General features: G+C 49.1%; 1 protein-coding gene across 1 annotated transcript; it reads right to left on the reverse strand.

Moving 5' to 3' along the window:
- Window positions 1-1,998: 1,998 nt before the first annotated feature.
- On the reverse strand, window positions 1,999-16,743 carry Tnfrsf13b (TNF receptor superfamily member 13B). Its single transcript, XM_042670556.1, has 5 exons — window positions 16,673-16,743; window positions 7,275-7,404; window positions 4,359-4,607; window positions 2,793-2,981; window positions 1,999-2,381 (listed from the first exon to the last, which is right to left on the reverse strand). The coding sequence occupies exons 2-5, from the start codon at window positions 7,381-7,383 to the stop codon at window positions 2,110-2,112; spliced, it is 819 nt and encodes a 272-aa protein (XP_042526490.1). The 5' UTR covers window positions 7,384-7,404; window positions 16,673-16,743; the 3' UTR covers window positions 1,999-2,109.
- Window positions 16,744-21,023: the final 4,280 nt, after the last annotated feature.

The raw sequence follows: 21,023 nt of genomic DNA on the forward strand, positions 1-21,023 counted from the left end.
GGGGCTTGAACTCGGTGCCTGGGCTCTGCCCTTGAAATTTTGTGCTCAAGACTAGTGCTCTACTACTTCATCCACAGCTTCACTTACAGCTTTTTTAGTAGTTAACTAGATAAAGAGTCTCACAGGCTTTCCTGCCTGGGCTAGTTTAAAACCTCAATCCTCAGATCTCAACCTTTGGAGTAGCCAGGATTACAGGCGTGACCCACCAGTGCCCAGCTGACAACAGGTTTTTATGAAGCCACTTGTGCTAACACATTAACTCACGAGTCAGAGGATGGGTTGAGTCCTGCTGACCCTGTCCCTGATAGGCCATACCCCTCTATACCAAATTTCCAGCATATGAACTTTGGGCTACATATTCAATTTGCGGAAGAGAGGATCAGAGGTAGAATATTCTAAAATGAGTTCTGAAAAACTAGGAATCATAACAATCTTGAGTCCTGAATTCATTTACTCAACTCTTTGAAGGTATTGTTCTAGATCCTAGGGAGTGAGCAAAGCAAGGATTTTGAGCTCATAGATACCAGTTTATGTGAATGCTATGTAGAAAACAGCTCAGGGGAGGGCCACCCAACACCACAACTGGGAATGAAGGCCTCAGTACCCAAGTGTGTGCTGCTGTTCAGTAGAGACTCCACATAAGATGAACCCTGCTCAAAGGTGGAGAACCAGCACCAGAGGGGTGAGTGGTCTAGCAGAGCGCCAGCAGCCTGCAGGAAGGACATTGTGTTTACCTCTGTCTCTGATCTGTCTCAGCCTGAGGCTCATCAGGACTCTATGGGTGACTCTGGCCTGATCTTCAGCCAGAATCTGCCCTGCTGTCCATCCCATGCTCCTGTGGTTTCTCCTGCTCTGTCATCCGTATCAGTCACCAGATGTTCAAATGGAAATTTCCAGCTTCTAATACATTAAAATTTTAGCCTCCTCTATAGTGTGGTCCAGTGTTAGAGTCCCAAATACAAAGCCAGACTGCCTGAGTTCCAATCTTGGTTATATGTACCTTTGGGCGAGCAACTTAACTCTTCTAGCCTTGATGAAATGCAGTCAGCATGATAGTGTGGAACTACCGATAGCTGCAAACAAGGCACTTGAGTCCATTTTCTGTTGCTAGTAGCATAATACCCCAGACCAGGTGAGTTTTAAAGAAAGCTGGTTTAGCTGGGCACCAGTGGCTCATGCCTATAATCCTAGCTACTCAGGAGGCTGCAATCTGAGAATCAAGGTTCAAAGCCAGCCCTGGCAAGAAAGTCTGTAAGACTTATCTCCAGTTAACCACCAGAAAACCAGAAGTGGTGCTGTGGCTCAAGTGGTAGAGTGCTAAGTCTTGAGCAGAAGAAGCTCAGGGACAGTGCCCAGTCCCTGAGTTCAAGCCCCAGGACACACACACACACACACCCTATGTATCCTACACACGTACACCCTATGTATCCTACACACACACACATACACCCTATGTATCCTACATACACACACACACACACACAGAGTTATGTATCCTAAGGATTAAATGCTACTAAAAACAGATCCAGATGCAACTACTCTCCCTGAGGCTGGAGTCGGGGAAGAGCTGCCGTTCTTGCAGAGACACCTGCTACCTCGGCTCTGGCCTCCCACTCCAGGAGAGGACACACGTGTGACACGCCCTCCCCAAGAACCCACAGAGGGACATTTATGTTTGTTACTGAGAAGATGGGACAGCTCCAGCCTCTACTTCCCCCGGTTCTGGGCCACCTCCTCTCCCCCGCCCCACCCTTCAGCCTTTCCATCTCCTCCTCGCTCCTTTTTAAATGGAGAAGCAAAGGTCCAGCGAGCGCCCCACAAAAGCAGGTCCAAAGCTCTCCGGGGAGATGATTTCCACTGCAGCGGCCGGGTGGGAGAAGGGACTCTGGGCGCTGGGACCGGCGGGCACGGGTGCCTTTATTGCATGTTTTAGGCCATGGCGACCTCCAGCTCACCCTGGGCCTGCCCTGCCCCCCCCCCCCCCCCCCCCCCCGCCTCCTTGTCCACGACCCCAACTCCATCTTCCTCCGCGTCCTTCGCGGCGGCTCTCTTCCAGGCTCCCGGGGCTGGTCCCGTTCACGCCTCTCTGCTCTGGGTCCGCCCATGCTGTCACCAGCACACGCCCGGGCGCGCGGCCTGGGCAGGCGCGTGCATCATCACCGCCACGCCGCCGCCGCCGCCGCCGCCGTCGGGGGCGCGCACGCAAGGCGGGGCGGCCGCGCCCACACCCGGCGCCGACCTGCCGGTGCCCTCCGGGCCTGGGGTCCCGGGCGTGCCCGCGCTCTCCTGGGTGGGCGCCCCGCGCTCCGGGAAGCACAAGCTGCAGGTCTCCACGGGCCCCGGCATCGCGCCCGGGACTCCACCGGCCTCCATGGCGGGATCTGCACGGGGCAGGCGGGGGGAGGAGGAGAACCAGGGAGGCCGTGTGTGTGGGAGGCGGGGGGGGGGGGGGGGGGGGGACCCCAGGAGCACCGATCACCCTCCCCAAGCCCGCAGGACCGCAGAGGTCCCCCTGACCCACGACCCCACGGCCACCCCGCTCGCCGGGGCCCGAAACTGACCATCCATCCCACCCCAAGGTGACGTCCTAGGGACCCTGCTCCCCGGGGAGCCCAAGCGCCACCCACACCCACACTCTTCAACCTGATTTTTCCAGGATGGTCCACACGCCCCAGGCTCTCCTGCCAAAGGCTGACAGTGTAGACGCCAGTGACGGGGGGGGGGGGGGGGCACGCTGGCCCTCGCTTGTCACCGAGCAGGAAGAAGAGAAGGACTCAGTTTCCAGCACTCACCGTGGGCGGACCTGCGCGTGGGCTTCCGAGGCCCCGCGGGGCGCTGGCTGGAGAGCGGCTCCCCGTTCCTCTTGAGGACGCAGGCAACCATGGCCACGAGGAAGCAGCAGAGGACCGCGCAGAGGCAGAGCCCCAGCGTGCTGTAGACCAGGACCAGCTGCTCAGCGCTCCCCTTGGGACCCAGGGCCCCTGCGAGCGAGGCGAGACTGGGATTAGGAGAGGTACACACAGTCTTCAAGTTCCTCTCCGTAGATCAGCAGCCATTCCATCCTCCCCACCCCAGGGATCCCCAAGCCCCTGCCATGCTCATTTCCCTCCTTAGGCCCACACAATCCACCCTACAAGTAGCCAGTCCAGTAGATCCTAAAGGAAACTAACTCCTCTGCTCTATACTGATAGCATCTTCCTCCAAGTCATAGAGACCATCTCAAGCTGGCCCTCTTTGCCTTCCACATGCTAGAATGGGAAACTGGAACTGTCCTAGAGAAGGATGGATGGATGGATGGATGGATGGATGGATGGATGGATGGATGATGAATTATGGATGGGTGGATGGATGGGGGATGGATGGATGGATGATGGATGGGTGATGGATAGATGGATGGATGTTCCCTCCATCACTTCTGAACCCTGGGCCTCTTCCAAGGAGGAGAGGCCTTCCTGGGTGAGCTTATACTTGGAAAGCAGGGCCAGAGAGAGAACAAGGGATGTAGGTGGGGACCAGGCGAACTCAGGGGTGGAAACCTGCCGTTGCAGAAGAAAGATTAAGAAAAATGCTGTACAGATAGTGCCTGGCATCCAGAATGGACTTGACCAGGGTCCTCATCACCTGTGAGCATCGAGTCTGTCTCACATCCTTCTGCCATAGGGCCTTGGGGTGCCCGTTCCCAGACACTGAAAGAGCAAAGGCAAGGAGAAATGCCAAGGGGGAGGGCTTTGGCCTTGGGCTGGGGCTTCTGGCATGCAAAGCTGGAGGCTCATTTTCTAAGCTACACTCTGCACCCCATTTCCATAACTCATGCTTTCCAAAACTCCTGGACTGCCAGGCGCCAGTGGCTCACACTTGTAATCCTAGCTCCTCAGGAGGCTGAGATCTGAGGATCACGGTTCAAAGTCAGCCTGGACAGGAAAGTCTATGAGACTCTAATCTCCAATAATCCATCAGAAAAACCAGAAGTGGCGCTGTGGCTCAAGTGGTAGAGCGCTAGCCTTGAGCTGAAGAGCTGAGGGACAGTGCCCAGGCCCAGAATTCAAGAAAAAATACAAAAAACAAAAAACTCCTGGAATAAGAAGATAAATGCAAATTAAAACTACAAAATAGATTTTGTATTTGTCATATAGGCTATGGTAAAAGAAATGCCTCACAGGGGCAGAAGCCAGCCCAGGCAGAACGGTCTGTGAGACTCTTATCTCCAGTTAACTAAAAGGGGATGTGGGGGAGGGGGAGGGAAGAAGTGGAGCTGTGGCTCAAGTGGTAGAGCATTAGCCTTGAGCCAAAAAGCCAAGGGATGGTGCCCAAGCCCTGAGATCAAGCCCCAAAACTTAAGCTCACCTTGGGTGACTTACCTGTGCCTGCCTCCAAGACTCCATGCTCCGATCCCTGGTACCTTCCTGAGTTATCTGCTTTGGTATCCATCTCTCCTGTCTGCTGTCTCCTGAGCTCTGGGGGGAGGTTTGTTTGGCTTCTCAGCTTGTTCTCACAGAAATATGTGCATTGCTTAGGGTGCTGTCCACAGGTAGAGACACAGCTGACACACCTTCTCAGGAGATGGTCATAGTAGTACTTGCCTGGCTCCTTGGGACACTTGAGAGACTCTAGGAGACAGAAATGAGTGATGACAAGGTCCTGCAAAAACTCTGGGTCTGGTCTCAAAGTAGATAAAAGTGAAATCATAGTCTGATTCTCAAAAAACAATTCCAGAACAATCTAGGTCCTTTTACTACCTACAAATTGAAGGCTATGCATTGTCCTCTAAGTGCTATTCTAGCTGCGTTGTACACATTTTGATATAGAGTATTTTTTATGTATCTAGTTTAATTTTTTGTTACTGTAAGGATTATGTACAGAGGGGTTGCAATTACATAAGTCAGGTAAAGAGTGCATTTCTTTTTGGACAATGTCACCCTTCCTTTGTTCTTTCCCAGTTTCCCCCCTCCTTCACCCACAAGTTATATAGTTCATTTTCTTTCTTTCTTTGTGGTCGGTCATGAGGCTTGAACTCTGGGCCTCGGTGCTGCCCTCAGTTCTTCAGCTCAAGGCGAGTATGCTACCACTTGAGCCATAGTGCCACTTGGAGATAAAAGTCTCACGGGGGACTTTTCTGCCTGAGCTGGCTTTGAACTGCAATCCTCAGATCTCAGCCTCCTTAGTAGTTAGGATTACAGGTGTGAGCCACTGTAGCCAGGGGTATAGTTCATTTTCAACATAGTATCTAGTGTGTATCATTGCTGTATTTGTTTACCCTTTGTCCTGCCATTTCTGTCCCCCCGCCTCCCTGAGACAGATAAATGAACAAACAAGACAAAAGGAAATGAAAACAGAAAAAGATCAACAAAGAAAAAAAACCAAAAAACCTTGTTTCCATTTCCTGGAGTTTTATATATATATATATATTTTTTTTTTTTTTTTTTTTTTGTCAGTAGTAAGGCTTGAACTCAGGGCCTGGGCACTGTTCCTGAGTTTTGTATTGTTTTGGTTGTTGGTCATGGGGCTTGAACTCTGGGCCTGGGTACTGTCCCTCAGCTCTTCAGCTCAAGGCTAGCACTCTACCTCTTGAGCCATAGCACCACTTCTGGTTTTCTGAGTGGTTTATTGGAGATAAGAGTCTCATGGACTTTCCTACCCAGGCTGGTTTTGAACCACAATCCTCAGATCTCGGCCTCCTGAGTAGCTAGGATTACAGGTGTGAGCCACTGGCACCCAGCTTGTTCCTGAGTTCTTTTTGCTCAAGGCCAGCACTTTATCACTTTGAGCCACAGTTCCACTTCCAGTTTTTGATTGGTTAATTAGAGACCCAAGGACTTTTCTGCCTGGGTTGGCTTCGAACCAAGATCCTCAGATCTCAGCTTCCTGAATAGCTAGGATTACAGGCATGAGTCACTGGCAACCAGCTGACATCTGTTTTTGTTTTATTTTTGTTCCTGTTTTTGTTTTTTGTCAGTTGTGGGGCCTGAACTCTGGGCTTGGTGCTGTCCCTCAGCTCTTCAGCTCAAGGCTAGCACTCTACCACTTAAGCCACAGCACTACTTCCAGCTTTTTCTGCTTATGTGGTGTTGAGGAATCGAACCCAGGGCCTTATGCATGCAAGGCAAACACTCTACCACTGAGTCACCTTCCCAGCCCCTGACATCTGTTTTTTTACTTTTCATTATTATTTCTTCTTTGGCCTATGGAATCTTTTTTTTTTTTTTTGGTCAATCATAGGGCTTGAACTCAGGGCCTGGGCACTGTCCCTGAGCTGCTGTTGCTCAACGCTAGCACTCTGCCATTTCCACAGTGCCACTTCTGGCTTTTTCTGTTTATGTGGTACTGAGGAATTGAACCCAGGGTTTCATGCATGCTAGGCAAGTACTCTACCACTAAGCCACATTCCCAGCCCACACAGTTTTAAATTTGTTTTAAAACCCACATGTAGCCAGGCGTGGATGGCTCATGCCTATAATCCTAGCTACTCAGGAGGCTGAGATCTGAGGATCATGGTTCAAAGCCAGCCTGTCAGGAAAGTCCGTGAGACTCTTATCTCCAATAAAAGCACTAGAAGACCAGAAGTGGTGCTGTGGCTCAAGTGGTAGAGTGCTCTCTTTGAGCTGAAGAGCTGAGGGACAGCGCCCAAGCACAGAGTTCAAGCCGCATGACCGATCAAAAAAAAGAAAAAAGAAAGAAAACTGAAAGTGGCACTGTGGCTCAAGCAGTAGAGCGCTCACCTTGAGCTGAAGAGCACAGGGACCATGTCCAAGCCCCACAACCAACAAAAACAAACAAACAAAAAACACATGTAAAAAAAGTTGGAAAATAACAAGGCAGCATTATAAGGATTTTTTTTTAATTTTGAAGCTAATGATGGGCACACAGAGGTTTGTTGTGCCATCCTATCTCCATGTTTGTGTATGTTTGATCATTTCTGTAATAAAACATTTCAAAAGAAACTAATCACATACAAAGGAGGGCCTAACTCCTGCTGGACAGAGGGCTGAGACTTGAAGGTTAGGTAGGGAGGAGCTGAGGGAAGCTGGATGAGGAAAATACATTCCAGGCAAAGGGACAGCATGTGCAAAGGGCCTGAGGTAGGAGAGAATGTGGCATGTTCAAGAAAACAAATGAATCGGTGTGGCTGGAGCAGAAAAAACGGAAGGGTAAAGAAATGCTACGTTTTCCATGTTCTCCCCACCCCCTGTTTCACCACTGTGGGGCCAGAGGAGAATCTGGGGGAAAGTGAGGTGAGTGGTGGGCCTCCTGCTCCTTGGCTGAGTCCCAGAACTTACTGCAGAAGGCCACACAGGTGCTCAGGTTCTGATGGTCACAATTCAGCTTGCAGGAGATGCAGCGATGCAGCAAGGGATTCCAGTACTGCTCTTTTGCGCAGGATCCCATAGCTGCCTCCAATCCCAGGCCCTGCAGAGCTGAGAGGTGGGCATGTGAGGGCAGCAGGCAGCAGATTGGAACCCAAGAGGCTCTCCAACCCTCATTCCCAGAGACATCCTCTGACCCAGCTGGCTGTGTTCCCTGAGGAAGGCACGGTATCCTCCTCTCCCAGCCTCAGTTTCTCCTCCTGCAAAATGATTGCTGTAAAGTTTCCTCCCTCACACCTGCTGTACCTTGCTTGCCCTGCTTTTCTGTCCTCCTTCTGTGTTAGGCTTCTAACCACAGGCTCTTTCCACATAGTATTTTTCCACTGCATGAAATGTTCTACTCCCCCGAAGCTCAAGCCCTTCAGTTGGTTCATCCTTTCTCATCCTTGGGAAACACTGTTTACGCTCTGCTTCTTTGGGAAGACTATCTGGCTCTCCAACACTCTGATAACGGCTATAATTTAGCTGTAAGCCTAGCTACTTGGGATACTGAGATCTGAGGATCGTGATTCAAAGACAACCCAGGCAATAAAGTCCATGCGATTCTTATCTCCAATTAACATCCAAAACCAAAGCCAGAAGTGGACCTGTGGCTCAAGGGGTACAGGGCTAGCTTTGAGCAAAAAAGCTCAGGGACAGTGTCTACGCCTTGAGTTCAAGCCCCAGGACCACCACTTAAATAAATAAATGAATGAATAAATAAATAAATGGTGGAAGAGAGATCACAAAGTTTCTGAGAGATAGCATAGTAATTAAACTTTCCACTCAGCCAGTAGAAGCCTAGAAAGGTTAGAGAATTATACAAGTCAGGCTTTTTGATACTCTACCCACCTAAGAATCAATGATAGGTTTCATAACCTAAAGTGGATTCAAACAGATTTTTCTTTGTCTTCCCAGGCAGGTAAAGCCATGTCCTAGATAGCAGGTATAATTTAGTAAACCTCCCTCACTCCAGACTGTGACTCTGCCTGTTGGGCAGGTCCTGTGCAGTGTGATTCGCACCCTAGAGATGACCCACTTTCAGGGTATTGAAAATATGTTCAGCCAGGTGTTGGTGGCTCATGCCTGGAATCCTAGCTACTCAGAAAGCTGAGGATGGCAGTTGGAAGCCAGCCCAGGTGGGAAAGTCTGTGAGACTCTTATCTCCAATTAACTACCATAAAAAAGCCATAAGTGAAGCTATGGCTCAAGTGGCAGAGCATAAACCTTGAAGGAGAAAGTTCAGGGATGGTGCCCTGTCCCTGAGTTCCAGGCACAGCACGTGCATGCGTGCGGACACACACACACACACACACAACTTTTTAAAACACTCTTCTGACACCTTCATACACACAAAAAATAAGATAGATTTGGTCAACATAAGCACATGGGAAGACATTGAGGGTCATGAGAGAAATGTGAGAGGTGTGGAGAAACATGAACTCTTCATGCATCCTCCTGAAGTTGTGTGCACACAGCTGCTAGGGAAAATGATTGCGCAACTCCTACCAAAGTTCAACACATGACTACCATGTGACCCAGCAACTCTACCCCTAGAGGGATCTGTAAGCAGCGATACAAACAGGCCTACCAGCATTCACAGCAACACAACCTAATAGCCCAAAGGCAGAAACAACCACTGACCAGCTCATCATAAGACTGATAGATAAACAAGGTGTTCAATGTATGCAAGGGTATAGAGGGAATATTACTCAAATGAATGAATAAATGAACTGACATGTGCTCCACACAGGTGAGTCACTGTGAAATAAGCCCGGCACAGAAGGATTGACAGCATATGATGCCCTTATATGAAGTAACTGGAATAGGCAAATCTCTGGAGATGGAAAGTAGAATAAGCCAGTCATGAGGATTGTGAGTTTGATGTAAGCCTGGCTACGCAGCAAAGTCTGCCTCAAAAGAGAGTAGAACAAAAGAAAAGAAAGAAGGGAGGGAAGGAGGGCAGGGAGGAGGGAAAGTTAGTAGGCTGGAAGAATAGAGAATACAACACTTCTGTTAATCAGGAAGCTGATACCTGGAGGTTCAGAGTTTGAAGCCATCCCAGGCAGAAAAGTCTACAAAACTGTGTCCAATTAATCAGCAAAATGCTGAGTTAAAAGCATAGCTCAAGTGATAAAAGTGTCAGCCATAAGCAAGAAAGTGGAATAATGATGAAGCCCTGCATTCAAATCCTGGAAAACAAAAACAAAAAGCCAACTTTTGTTGGAGCACTGAAAAAGTTTGGGTATAGTCAATCCGTAGTGATTGAGCATGTGCTTAATGTCCCTGTATTGTGTGTGTAAAACAATTAAGATGGTATATTTTGTTACTTATGCTTTTACTATTAAAAACCAAAACAGCCCTGGCACTAGTGGCTCATGCCTGGAATCCTAGCTACTCAAGAGGCTGGCATTGGAGCATTGTGGTTCAAAGCTAGCCCAAGCAGGAAAGTCCATGAGACTCTTATCTTCTATAAACTACTCAGAAAAAGCCAGAAGTAAGCCAGACACTAGTGGCTCACACCTGTAATCCTAGCTACTCAGGAGGCTGAGATCTGAGGATTGCAGTCCAAAGCCAGCCCAGGCAAGAAAAGCCGAGAAACTCTTATTTCCAATAAACCACCAAAAAAAAAAAAAAAAGGAAATGACACTGTAGCTCAAGTGGTAGAGTGCTAGCCTTGAGCTGAAGAGCTGAGGGACAGTGCCCAGGCCCACAGTAGACCGACAAAAAAAAAAAGCCATAAATGGCACTATGGCTCAAATGGTAGAGCATTAGGCTTGAGCAAAAGAAACTCAGAGACAGCACCTAGGCCCAGAGTTCAAGCCCTAGCACTGGCAGAAAGAAAGAAAGAAAAAAGAAAGAAACAAACAAAACGGACGAAAAATGTGGGACAATGTTTTCCAATTCATAACAGAAAAGTTTCCAGGCTGGATCACTGAGTGCTGTCAATCAAGTGTGGGGTGACTAAGCAGGATGCCAGACCCGCAAAGGGTCCGGGTAATGCTTAGAGAATAGAATGGGGCCAGAGAGGAGACACAGCCAGGAGAGACCCAGGGGTGGGGCAGGGTGGGGAAGAACTGTGACCCTCTCAGCAGGAGGTAAGCCTGGAGATTATATTAGATGATGAAAAAAGTCCCACAAAGACTTCAAGGTAAGAAGAAAAAAATATCAAGGTCATCAAGCCGGGCGCAGGTGCCTCATGCATGTAATCCTAGCTGAGATCTGAAGATTGTGGTTTGAAGCCAGCTCAGGCAGAAAAGGCCCTGAGAAACTCTTCTTTTTTTTGTCAGTCATGGACCTTGAACTCTGGGCCTGGGCACTGTCCCTCAGCTCTTCAGCTCAAGGCTAGCGTTCTCTACCACTTGAGCCATACTGCCACTTCCTGCTTTTTCTGTTGATGTGGTGCTGAGGAATTAAACCCAAGGCCTCGAGCATGCAAGGCAAGCCCTTCCCAGCCCCCTGAGATAGGCTCTTATCTCCAATTACCTATCAAAAACCAGAAGTGGAGTTGTGGCTCAAAGTGGTAGAGTGCTAGCCTTAAGCAAAAAAAAACAAACAAACTGGGAGACAGCACCTAGGCCCTGATTTCAAGCTCCGCAACCACCACCACCCTGTACCCCCCCCCCCGCCCCCCCCCCCCCCACACCAGGTGGTGGTTTCTTTACAAGAAGCTTGGACTTCTGAAAGACTTCTCGATCTAAAACCTAGAAATCCATAGGAAAAAAAAAAACATAAAACCAAACACCCAAGACAAATAAAGCAAACAGATGAAAACCTTGATGACAACCAACTTCTTATGGGAAGCCCCCCAGACACAGGGAAAACAGAAACATTTGCAAAAGAAAGAGAAAACAAAACAAAACAGCCATCGAACAGAAAACTGGGCAAAGGCCATTAACAGGCAGTTCACAGACAGGGAAATACACGTTAAAGATGTTAGTCTCATGCATCTCATAGAGGGGCAAATTCAAAGGACATGTCATCTCCCCCTAACAGAATGTTGAAAATCTACAAGTTTAAAACTGGCCATTGGCTAAGCCACGAGGAAAAGTGACACTCCTTTATGTAAGGAAAATAATCAGAAAGGACCTTCATGGAACACAATTGCTCAGTGACTAAACGCTGGGATTTTTCCTGCAGCAAAAAAAGTTAGGATTCCTTACAGCCATGTTTGTGACAGCCAAAGTAACCTACACGTCCATCAGTTAAGAAATGACTGAGTAGGGGCTGGGAAGGTGGCTCAGTGGTAGAAGGCTTGCCTTGCATGCATGACCTGGGTTTGATTCCTCAGCACCACATAAGCAGAAAAAAGCCGGAAGTGGCGCTGTGGCTCAAGTGGTAGAGCACTAGCCTTGAGCTGAAGAGCTGAGGGACAGAGCCCAGGCCCAGAGTTCAGGCCCAGGACCCACACACACACAAAAAAGACTGAGTAAATTACAGTTATTTGATCACTATAAATTACAGGAATGTAATTTACACTGTCCTAAAATACATTATGGATTGGATTATCACAGAACTCTGTAGGCATATTAGAAGCATGAAATTGTATCTTTTATTTAGTGTATATGTATTCTGGTAGTAGAGCTTGAACTCAGGGCCTCAACTCTCTCCCTTAGTGTTTTTCAAACAAGGCTAGTGCTCTATCACTTGAACCACAGCCCCACTTCTGGTTTTTTTTTTTGTTTTTTTTTTTTTGGTCGGTCATGGGGCTTGAACTCTGGGCCTGGGCGTTGTCCCTCAGCTCTTCAGCTCAAGGCGAGCGCTCTACCACTTGAGCTACAGTGCCACTTCCGGTTTTCTGGTGGTTTATTGGAGATAGGAGTCTCACGGTCTCTCCTGCCCGGGCTGGCTTTGAACTGCGATCCTCAGATCTCAGCCTCCTGAGTAGCTAGGATTACAAGCGTGAGCCACCAGCGCCCGGCGTTTTTTTGTTTTTTTTTTGTTTTGTTTTTTGGTCAGTTGTGGGGCCTGAACTCTGGGCCTGGACGCTGTCCCTCAGCTCTTCATCTCAAGGCTAGAGCTCTACCACTTGAGCTACAGCGCCACTTCTGGCCTTTTCTGCTGATGTGGTGCTGAGGAATTGAACCCAGGGCCTCATGCATGCAAGGCAAGCACTCTACCACTGAGCCACCTTTCCATCCCCCACTTCTGATTTTTTTTTTTAATGTGTATTTGGAGGTAAGAATCTCATGGAGTTTTCTGGCCTGGGCTGACTTTGAACAGCAATTCTCGGATCTCAGTCTTCTGAGTAGCTAAGATTACAGACATAAGCCACCAGTACCTGGCAAATTGTACGCTTTACACAGATGAACTTGACTGTGTAGAAATTCTGTCAATGAGCCACTATTCCTATAAATGACAGACACTGGGCAGATGAAAGAAAAGGAGAGAAAGAGAACTCTCTGTTGCTATCTTTTATCCTTAGTTTCAAATGTTGACTATGTTCTGTATTGATTGGTTCATGCCTATAATCCTAGCTACTCCGGAGGCTGAGATCTGAGGATCACTGTTCAAGGCCAACCCAGACAGAAAAGTATTCAAAACTCCATTTCCAATTAACTAGCAAAAAAGAGGGCTGGAGGCATACCTCAAGTGGTAGAGCAACAGCCAAGCAAGCAAACAGAGTGAATGCCAAGATCCTGAGTTCAAACCTCAGTACTGCTGAAAAAAATAAAAATAAGAGCCGGGTACCAGAGGCTCACACCTATAATCCTAGCTACTCAGGAGACTGAAATCTGAGGATCACAGTTCAAAGCCAGCCCAAGCAGGAAAGTCCATGAGACTCTTATCTCCAATGAACCACCAGAAAACCAGAAGTGGAGCTGTAGCTCACAGTAGTAGAGTTCTCGCCTTGAGTAAGAAAGAGCTCAGGGACAGCGCCCAGGCCCAGAGTTCAATCCCCATGACCAACAAAAAATTAAAAAATGAAAAACAGACTCATCCACAGCCTGGAAGCCACCCAGCCACTGGACCAGGTGGGGGAGACAGTGGCCAGGAGAACTCCTAATGGAACACCCAACTGATCAGAAGTGCTCTCTGATCCCTTCTCCTCTGCCCTCCCAGGAAACCCTTCAGAAAGCTTCTCTGCAGATGGACAAGATAGAGAGAACTCCTCTCACACTCAGGACCTGTGGCTGGGTCACGCCTTGGCCTCAGTGGGGCTCAGACCAGGACCGAGACTCCTCGGCACCCCAAGACCAGAGAGCAGCCAACAGGGACCATTCTTAGAGGCCTGTACTTGAGCTTCCTGCCATGCCTGACTAGTTAACAGGTGCTGTACCAAGAACCGCCTCTGTGGTCAGATTAGCTAAGAAATGCCAGCTTCAAGATAGTGTAGGCCAGGCAGTGTCTTCTGGTACAAAGGAGGGGCCTGAACCATGTCGGTACCATGTGGCATTAGCAGTAAGGTCAGCAGCAAATCAGTTGTCTGCCATGGCTTCTGTTCCAGATCTAAAACTGATTTTATACAGGAGTTACACCTGCTGATCTTAGCAAAGATGATTTTTCATTTTCTCAGACTCTGAATTTATAAAATTGGCTCTGGCAATCACTAAGGTAGCAAGTTTATAGCTAGTGTTCTGTTCCAGTTCTCTTGAACTTAGGGCCTGGACACTGTCCCTGAGCTTCTTTTGCTCAAGGCTAGTACTCTGCCACATGAGCCACAGTGTCACTTCCTGCTTTTTCCGTTTATGTGGTACTGAGGAATTGAACCCAGGGATTCATGCACGCTAGGCAAGCAGTCTACTCGAAGCCACATTCCCAGCTCTGGAATAAGATTGTGTGAATGAGTGCACAATGTTATCCAATTGACACACAGTCTTAATTGGAGATAAGCGTCTCATGGACTTTCCTGCCTGGGCTGGCTTTAAACTGCAATCCTCAGATCTCAGCCTCCTGAGTATCTAGGATTGTAGGCATGAGCCACAGCACCCAGTCTTGTCATTGATTTCTATTTGACAAGATATCTATTTGAGAAAAAAAGCATTATTTGTTATATTACTTAAATTAAAATGGTTAGCATTTAATTGAATTTTTTTTTTTTTTTTTGTCGGTCATGGGGCTTGAACTCTGGGCCTGGGAGCTGTCCCTCTGCTCTTCAGCTCAAGGAGAGCGCTCTACCACTTGAGCTACAGTGCCACTTCCGGTTTTCTGGTGGTTTATTGGAGATAGGAGCCTCATGGTCTCTCCTGCCCGGGCTGGCTTTGAACCGCGATCCTTAGATCTCAGCCTCCTGAGTAGCTAGGATTACAGGCGTGAGCCACCAGCGCCCGGCCATTTAATTGATTTTATACTTTAAATTATTTATGTATTTTGTATGTGTATGTCAGTACTGGAGCTTGAGTTCAGGGCCTGGGTGCTGTCCCTTAGCCTTTTTGCTCAAGGCTGGAGCCATCATGGATTTTCCTACATGGGCTTGCTTCAAACCTGATCCTTCACAGCTCAGCCTCCTAAGTAACTAAGATTACAGATGTAAGCCACCAGTACCAGGCTTTGCTTTTATTTGTTAATGAGAACTGTAAATACTCCTTTTTTTTTTTTTTTTTTTTGGGTCTGGTTGTGGGGTCTGAACTCTGGGCCTGGGCGCTGTCCCTCAGCTCTTCAGTTCAAGACTAGCGCTCTACCACTTGAGCCACAGCGCCACTTCCGGCTTTTTTCTTTTTGCTTATGTGGTGCTGAGGAATCGAACCCAGGGCCTCAAACATGCAAGGCAAGCGCTCTACCACTGAGCCAACTTCCCAGCCCTGTAAATACCCCTTTTTAAGTTGACACAAATAACAGATAAAAGTATTGAAATAGCAGATCACTGGTGCTACCAGCCTGTAATCCTAGTTACTAAGAGACTAAGATCTGAGGATCGCCAGTCCAAATAGCAAAGTCTATTGAGACTCATATCTCCAATTAATTACCAAAAAATCTGGAAGTGGAGCTATGGCTCAAGTGGTAGAGGACTAGCCTTGAGGGAAAAAGCTCAGGGTCAATGCCCAGGACCTGATTTCAAGCCCCAGGATTGGCAAAAAAATAAACATAAGGGGCTGGGAAGGTGGCTCAGTGGTAGGGTGCTTGCCTTGCATGCCTGAGGCCCTGGGTTCAAGTCCTCAGCACCACATAAGCAAAAAGAAAAAAGCCGGAAGGGCGGTATGGCTCAAGTGGTAGAGTGCTAGCCTTGAGCTGAAGAGCTGAGGGACAGCACCCAGGCCCAGAGTTCAAGCCCCATGACCGGACCCAAAAAAAATAAAATAAATAAAAAATCAAGTCAATTTTTAAAACTTGTCAGAATAGAACTCTTTTCTCTCTGGTCTCTCAGATTCCCCAGCACGAGGAAGACTTTGTGGGCACAGGATTGCAATTCTGGCTGCCTTTTGACCCCAGATCCTGGGTCCCCAAAGAATCTCAACCTGCCCCAAATGCCTCTAGCCCCTGCCCTGCTGAACTCTCTAAGCAGCTAAATGTATGTGATCACTTTCTGGGTACGGTCCCCGGGCACAGATGAAGATCACAGAAAAGACCCACTCCAAGACTGGGGTGTGGGGGCCAATGAGGTAGGAGGCCTGCAAATCCAGACTGACCCCGTACAGGGGTTGGCATGTCCTTATACAAGGTGGGGACCAAGAGCCATCTTCTCCAAGCAACAGGTCCTTCCTTCCAGATAGCCTTTGCCTTTGCTCAGACTTTTAAAACCACCCTGGCTCACGCCAGGCCCACGCCTATGATCCTTGCTATTCAGGAGGCTGAGATCTAAGGATTGAGGTTGGAAGCCAGCCCAGTGGGGAAAGTCCGTGAGATTCTTATCTCCAATGAACCCCCCCAAAAGCTGGAAGTAGCCAGATGCTGTTGGCTCACACCAGTAATCCTAGCTACTCAGGAGGCTGAGCTCTAAGGATTGTGGTCCAAAGCCAGCCAGGGCAGGAAATGAAGCTGAAGCTCAAAGTGGTAGAGCATTAACCTTGAGCACAAAAGCTCAGGGACAGCACCTACGTACTGAATTCAAGCCCCAGGACCACAGGGGAAAACATCTGGAAGTAGAACTGTGTGGCTCAAGTGGTAGAACACCAGCCTTATACAGCAGGGATAGCAGGGGAGAGATGCAACCATATCAACCCAAAGGAAAAACAATTCCTGCCCTGCCCACCCTGCAGTCTCGGGATCCTCTCCTGGAAGTTCAGTCCTGTACCCTCAAAAGGTCCAGCCTGGGGCCCTCTCCACATACAGGGCTGTGGGCTAGGGGCTCCCCAAGTTTGTGCCTCTGCTGCAAGCACCCAGAGGACCCCCCCTTGGGGGTAGGGGCTGCAGGCTGTACCCTTTCCCACCGTCCCACCTGCCCGGCTACTCACACTGCTGTACCGCTGCTGGTCACCTGCCAGGCTCCCACCGTAGCTGCGCAAACTCTGGCCCAGCCGGCGCCTTACTTGGGGTGTTTATTATTAGCCTGAGATTTGATTAGTTCCCCGGGGCCAAGCTTCCTGGGTTTCCCCCCTCAACCTGGAGATGCAAATCAGTTGCCCTGTGCCTGCGCAAGGCACCCCGGGAAGCCAAGGTGGGCACACTCGGTGAAGCTCTTGGGTCCTATTGTGGGCTGTCTACTGGTGGCCCAGGGCAGTGGGGACCTGGCCTGACCAATGGCTGAGACCTTCACCCAGACTTGACTTCTGTATTCCCAGCCTTTATCTGACCTCCTTGAGGGGGCCCTGGCCTCTAAGCAGGCTCAGGTCCATTGCTTCTCCTGGACAGATTTATCTTCTTCCATTGCATGGCTTGGATGGAGTGTCACCTCCTCCAGGAAGCCCTCCCTGATTGGTCCTCAGTCCACTAGATGCAAAATGAATGATCTTCCAACCCTAATTATCCTGTGTGGTAACTTTATATCTCCTCAGGTCTCTCCCAGGTTGAGGAAGCCCCGATACTAGACTCGTTGCAGCACTGTGCATGGCGGCCTTCATACAGAATCTACTTCCGTGCCTGTCCCTGGATGAAGGGATGCACAAAATGTGGCATATGCATGCAGTGGAATGCCATTCACCCTTAAAAAAACAAGAGAAAAGAAAGAAATCCTGTCATTAGCACCAACATGGATGAATTAGAGCACATTAAGTAGGAGAAACCCCATGTTCTCTCTGTGTGTGGAAGCTAAGAAGGTTGATCATGCCCAGGGTGAGAGAACAGTGGTCATCAGAGGCTGGGGGGAGTGGGGAGGGAGGAGAAGGGGGGACGATGGAGAGGGGATGGTCAGCAGGCACCCGGTTACAGTTACACAGGAGGAATAAGTCCTGGCCTTCCGTTGTATAATAGTGTGACTAATTAATGATGATGTGTATAGCTGGAAATGTGGCTCAGTGGTAGAGTGCTGGCCTAGCATGCATGAAGCACTGGGTTCCATTCCTCAGTCACACATAAACAGAAAAAGCTGGAAGTGGCACTGTGGCTCAAGTGGTAGAGTGCTAGCCTTGAGCAAAAGAAGCTCAGGGACAGTGCTCAGGCCCTGAGTTCAAGCCCCAGGACTGGCAAAAAAAAAATGTGTAAGGTACGGTACTTGTTCAAGGCCCTGGGGTTGATCTTGATACTACAAAAAAAAGGTGGGCGGGGGGAGAAAGAAAAGAAAACGACAAGAGTTTTTAAGTGCATTCACAAGCCTAAGATCCTAGCTACTTGGGAGGCTGAGATTAAGAGGATCAAAGTTTGAGGCCAGCCTGGAGAAGACAAGTTCAAGGAACTGCCTTTTTAAACATAGTGGAACACAGTGGCTCATGCCTGTTATCCTAGCTACAAGTGGAAGACTAGAATAAGTGGATCACAGAACAGGTGTGAATCCAGGCAAGGAGAGAGAGATCCTATTTCCAAAATAACCAGTAAGTACGTACACATACAAATAGAAAGGTCTGGAATAGCTGGCTCTGGTGGCTCATGCCTATAATTCTAGCTACTCGGGAGGCTGAGATAGGAGGATCACTGTTTAAAGCTAGCCTGGGCAGAAAAGTCTATGAGACTCTCTTATCTCAAATAAATTACCAAACAAAGATGGAAGTAGAGCTGTGGCTCAAGTGGAAGAACGCTAGCCTTGAGCATGAAAGCTCAGGGACAGAGCCCAAGCCCTGAGATCAAGTCTCAGGACTGGCATGTGTGCATGCACACGCACATGCATGCGCGCGCGCGCACACACACACACACACACACACACACACACACACACACAAGTCTGGAGGTATGGCTCAGTGGTAGGAGTACCTACTTTGCAAGTATAAGGAGCTACTCACACTCACAGACCCAGGGGAAACAAATACAAATTGAACAGATTTAAACCAGTAAACGTTGACTCATCAAGTTGGCAGAGTTTAGAGTTTGATCCTACCAAGCACTGGGATGATCTTCAGACACATGAACTTAGAGGAGAGGGTGGGTGACACCATTTGGGGAACAACATGGCAGAGCTAATTAACATGTACAGCCTGATGGCCACTCCTGCAACCCAAGAGTTGTTTGGCATCACTGAGAGTAGGAGCTACGGAATAATTTACATGTCTACACCGGAAATAAATAGTGCCAGAGTTGTGGTACAGAAATGGACAGCTGTGAGCTAATGGGGGGCCGAGGGAGAGAGGCTGTTGATAGCATGATGCTTATAATTTAACACATGCACACGTGTGTGCGCGCGCACAGACACACACACACACACACACACACACACACACACACACACACACACCCCACACCGAGTTGCAAAATAGTGCTGATGACGGTAGCTGTCTCCAGGTGGTGCCAGAAATGACCCAGGACTCACAATGGGGTGCAGACAGACCTCCCTCCCACCTGAGAGATGTTTTCTTCTTGTGGCAAAGAAAAGCATCTAAACTGCAGCTTGGCCAGGCATCCCAGTGGCCCATGCCTCTAATCCTTGCTATTCAGGAGACTGAACTCTGAGGAGGCCAGGCTGAAGCCAGCCTGGGCAGACAAATCCAAGAGACTCTTATTTCCAATTAACCAGTAAAAAAAAAAAAAGCTGGAAATAGAGCTGTGGCTCAAGTGATAGAGCGCCAGCCTTCAGCAAAAAAAAACCAAGAAGAGTTCTAGGCCCTGAGTTCAAGTCTCAGTACTCTAACCAGAAAAGAAAAGAAAAGAAAACAAACAAATAACAAACCCCCCTGTAGCTGGGCAGCCTGGGAGGAGAAGGCCCATAGGCCCTGTTGTCAAGAACTTCCTGTCTTTCCTAACAGGACAAGCCCAGGGCCGCTGCCATATGCCTTGTGTGTGGCACTGCCCTCTATTTGCATGCCCCAGGGCTGGGGCTTCACCCCCCCCCCCTCCAAAAGGGGCTGCTGGCTCCCCAGGGAAGCTCAGAAAGCATCTCCTCCACAAGGGGAGCTTGCCTTGGCCAGCATGATATCCAGCCTGCCTAGGGGGCAGCTGGGACACAAGGAGACGGTCCCTTTGGTCTCCCTGCTGAGCACACTTCCTTATAGCTTCAGTGCCCTGGGCTGTGTCAGAGCAGTTCTGGGGGCTTCCACACCTCATTCTGAAAGCCACCCATCCTGATGAAGCTGAGGGGCACCGGATCACCTGGCCCAGCTCTGCAGTCAACGTGACAGTGAGTTCCGGGACCCTGAACAAAGACACTGCAGTGCCTCAAGAGGTAAGGATGGGGGTGAGGATGGGATGGTTTCCATGTGTGACTAGACAGTGCCGAAGCCACACCAGGCGGGGGACAGACCTCACTGGGAATTCCTCCAGCAGTTTTTTTATTGTTTTCCTCCTGGGGCCTGAACTCTGGGCCTGGGCGCTGTCCCTCAGCTCCTCAGCTCAAGGCGAGCGCTCTACCACTTGAGCCACAGCACCACTTCTGGCTTTTTCTGCTTATGTGGTGCTGAGGAATCAAACCCAGGGCCTCACGCATGCAAGGCAAGCACTCTACCACTGAGCCCCCTTCCCAGCCCCGCATCTTTCTTTCTTTCTTTTATTTTTTATCTGGGTACTGGGGTTGAACTCCAGGCCTGGGCACTATCCCTGAGCTTTCTTACTCAAGGCTGGCATTCTACCACTTGAGTGACAGCTCCACTTCTGGCTATTTGGTGGTTAATTGGAGATAAGAGTCTCATGGACCTTCCTGCCCAAGCTGCTTTGAACCATGAGCCTCACATCTCAGCTTCCTGAGAAGCTAGGATTATAGGTACCCAGAGAGGCATTTTATTATTAGTAGTAGTATCATCATCATCATCATCATTATTTGCTGGTCCTGGGGCTTGAACTCAAGTCTTGGGCACTGTCCCTGAACCTCTCTGCTCAAGGTTAGTGCTCTACTACTTGAGCCACAGCTCCACTTCTGGCTTTTTCGGAGTAGTTTATTAGAGATTAGAGACTCACAGACTTTTCTGCCTGGGCTGGCTTTGAACCATGATCCTTAGATCTCAGCCATACCTGAGGATTACAGGTGTGAGCCACCAGTGCCTGGTGAGGCCTAATTATCTTTAGAAAGCTCTTAATGTATTCCTTAGGGGAAGCCGGTGCCCGTGGCTCACACCTGTAATCCTAGCTACTCAGGAGGCTGAGATATGAGGATCGCGGTTCAAAGCCAGCCCGGGCAGGAGAGACCGTGAGACTCTTATCTCCAATAAACCACCAGAAAACCGGAAGTGGCACTGTAGCTCAAGTGGTAGAGCGCTCACCTTGAGCTGAAGAGCTGAGGGACAGCGCCCA

The sequence above is a fragment of the Dipodomys spectabilis genome, unplaced genomic scaffold, assembly GCF_019054845.1.
Source record: "Dipodomys spectabilis isolate Male_0828 unplaced genomic scaffold, ASM1905484v1 ptg000018l, whole genome shotgun sequence".
In the NCBI taxonomy this organism is placed as follows: domain Eukaryota; kingdom Metazoa; phylum Chordata; class Mammalia; order Rodentia; family Heteromyidae; genus Dipodomys; species Dipodomys spectabilis.

Excerpts from the sequence above, each read along its gene's own strand:
- Tnfrsf13b (XM_042670556.1), bottom strand. The coding sequence starts at position 7,383 with ATGGGATCCTGCGCAAAAGAGCAGTACTGGAATCCCTTGCTGCATCGC. Across the intron at positions 4,608-7,274 it reads CACCTGTGTGGCCTTCTGCA|AGTCTCTCAAGTGTCCCAAG; the intron begins GTAAGTTCTGGG and ends TCTGTCTCCTAG. Across the intron at positions 2,382-2,792 it reads CACGCGCAGGTCCGCCCACG|ATCCCGCCATGGAGGCCGGT; the intron begins GTGAGTGCTGGA and ends TGCCCCGTGCAG.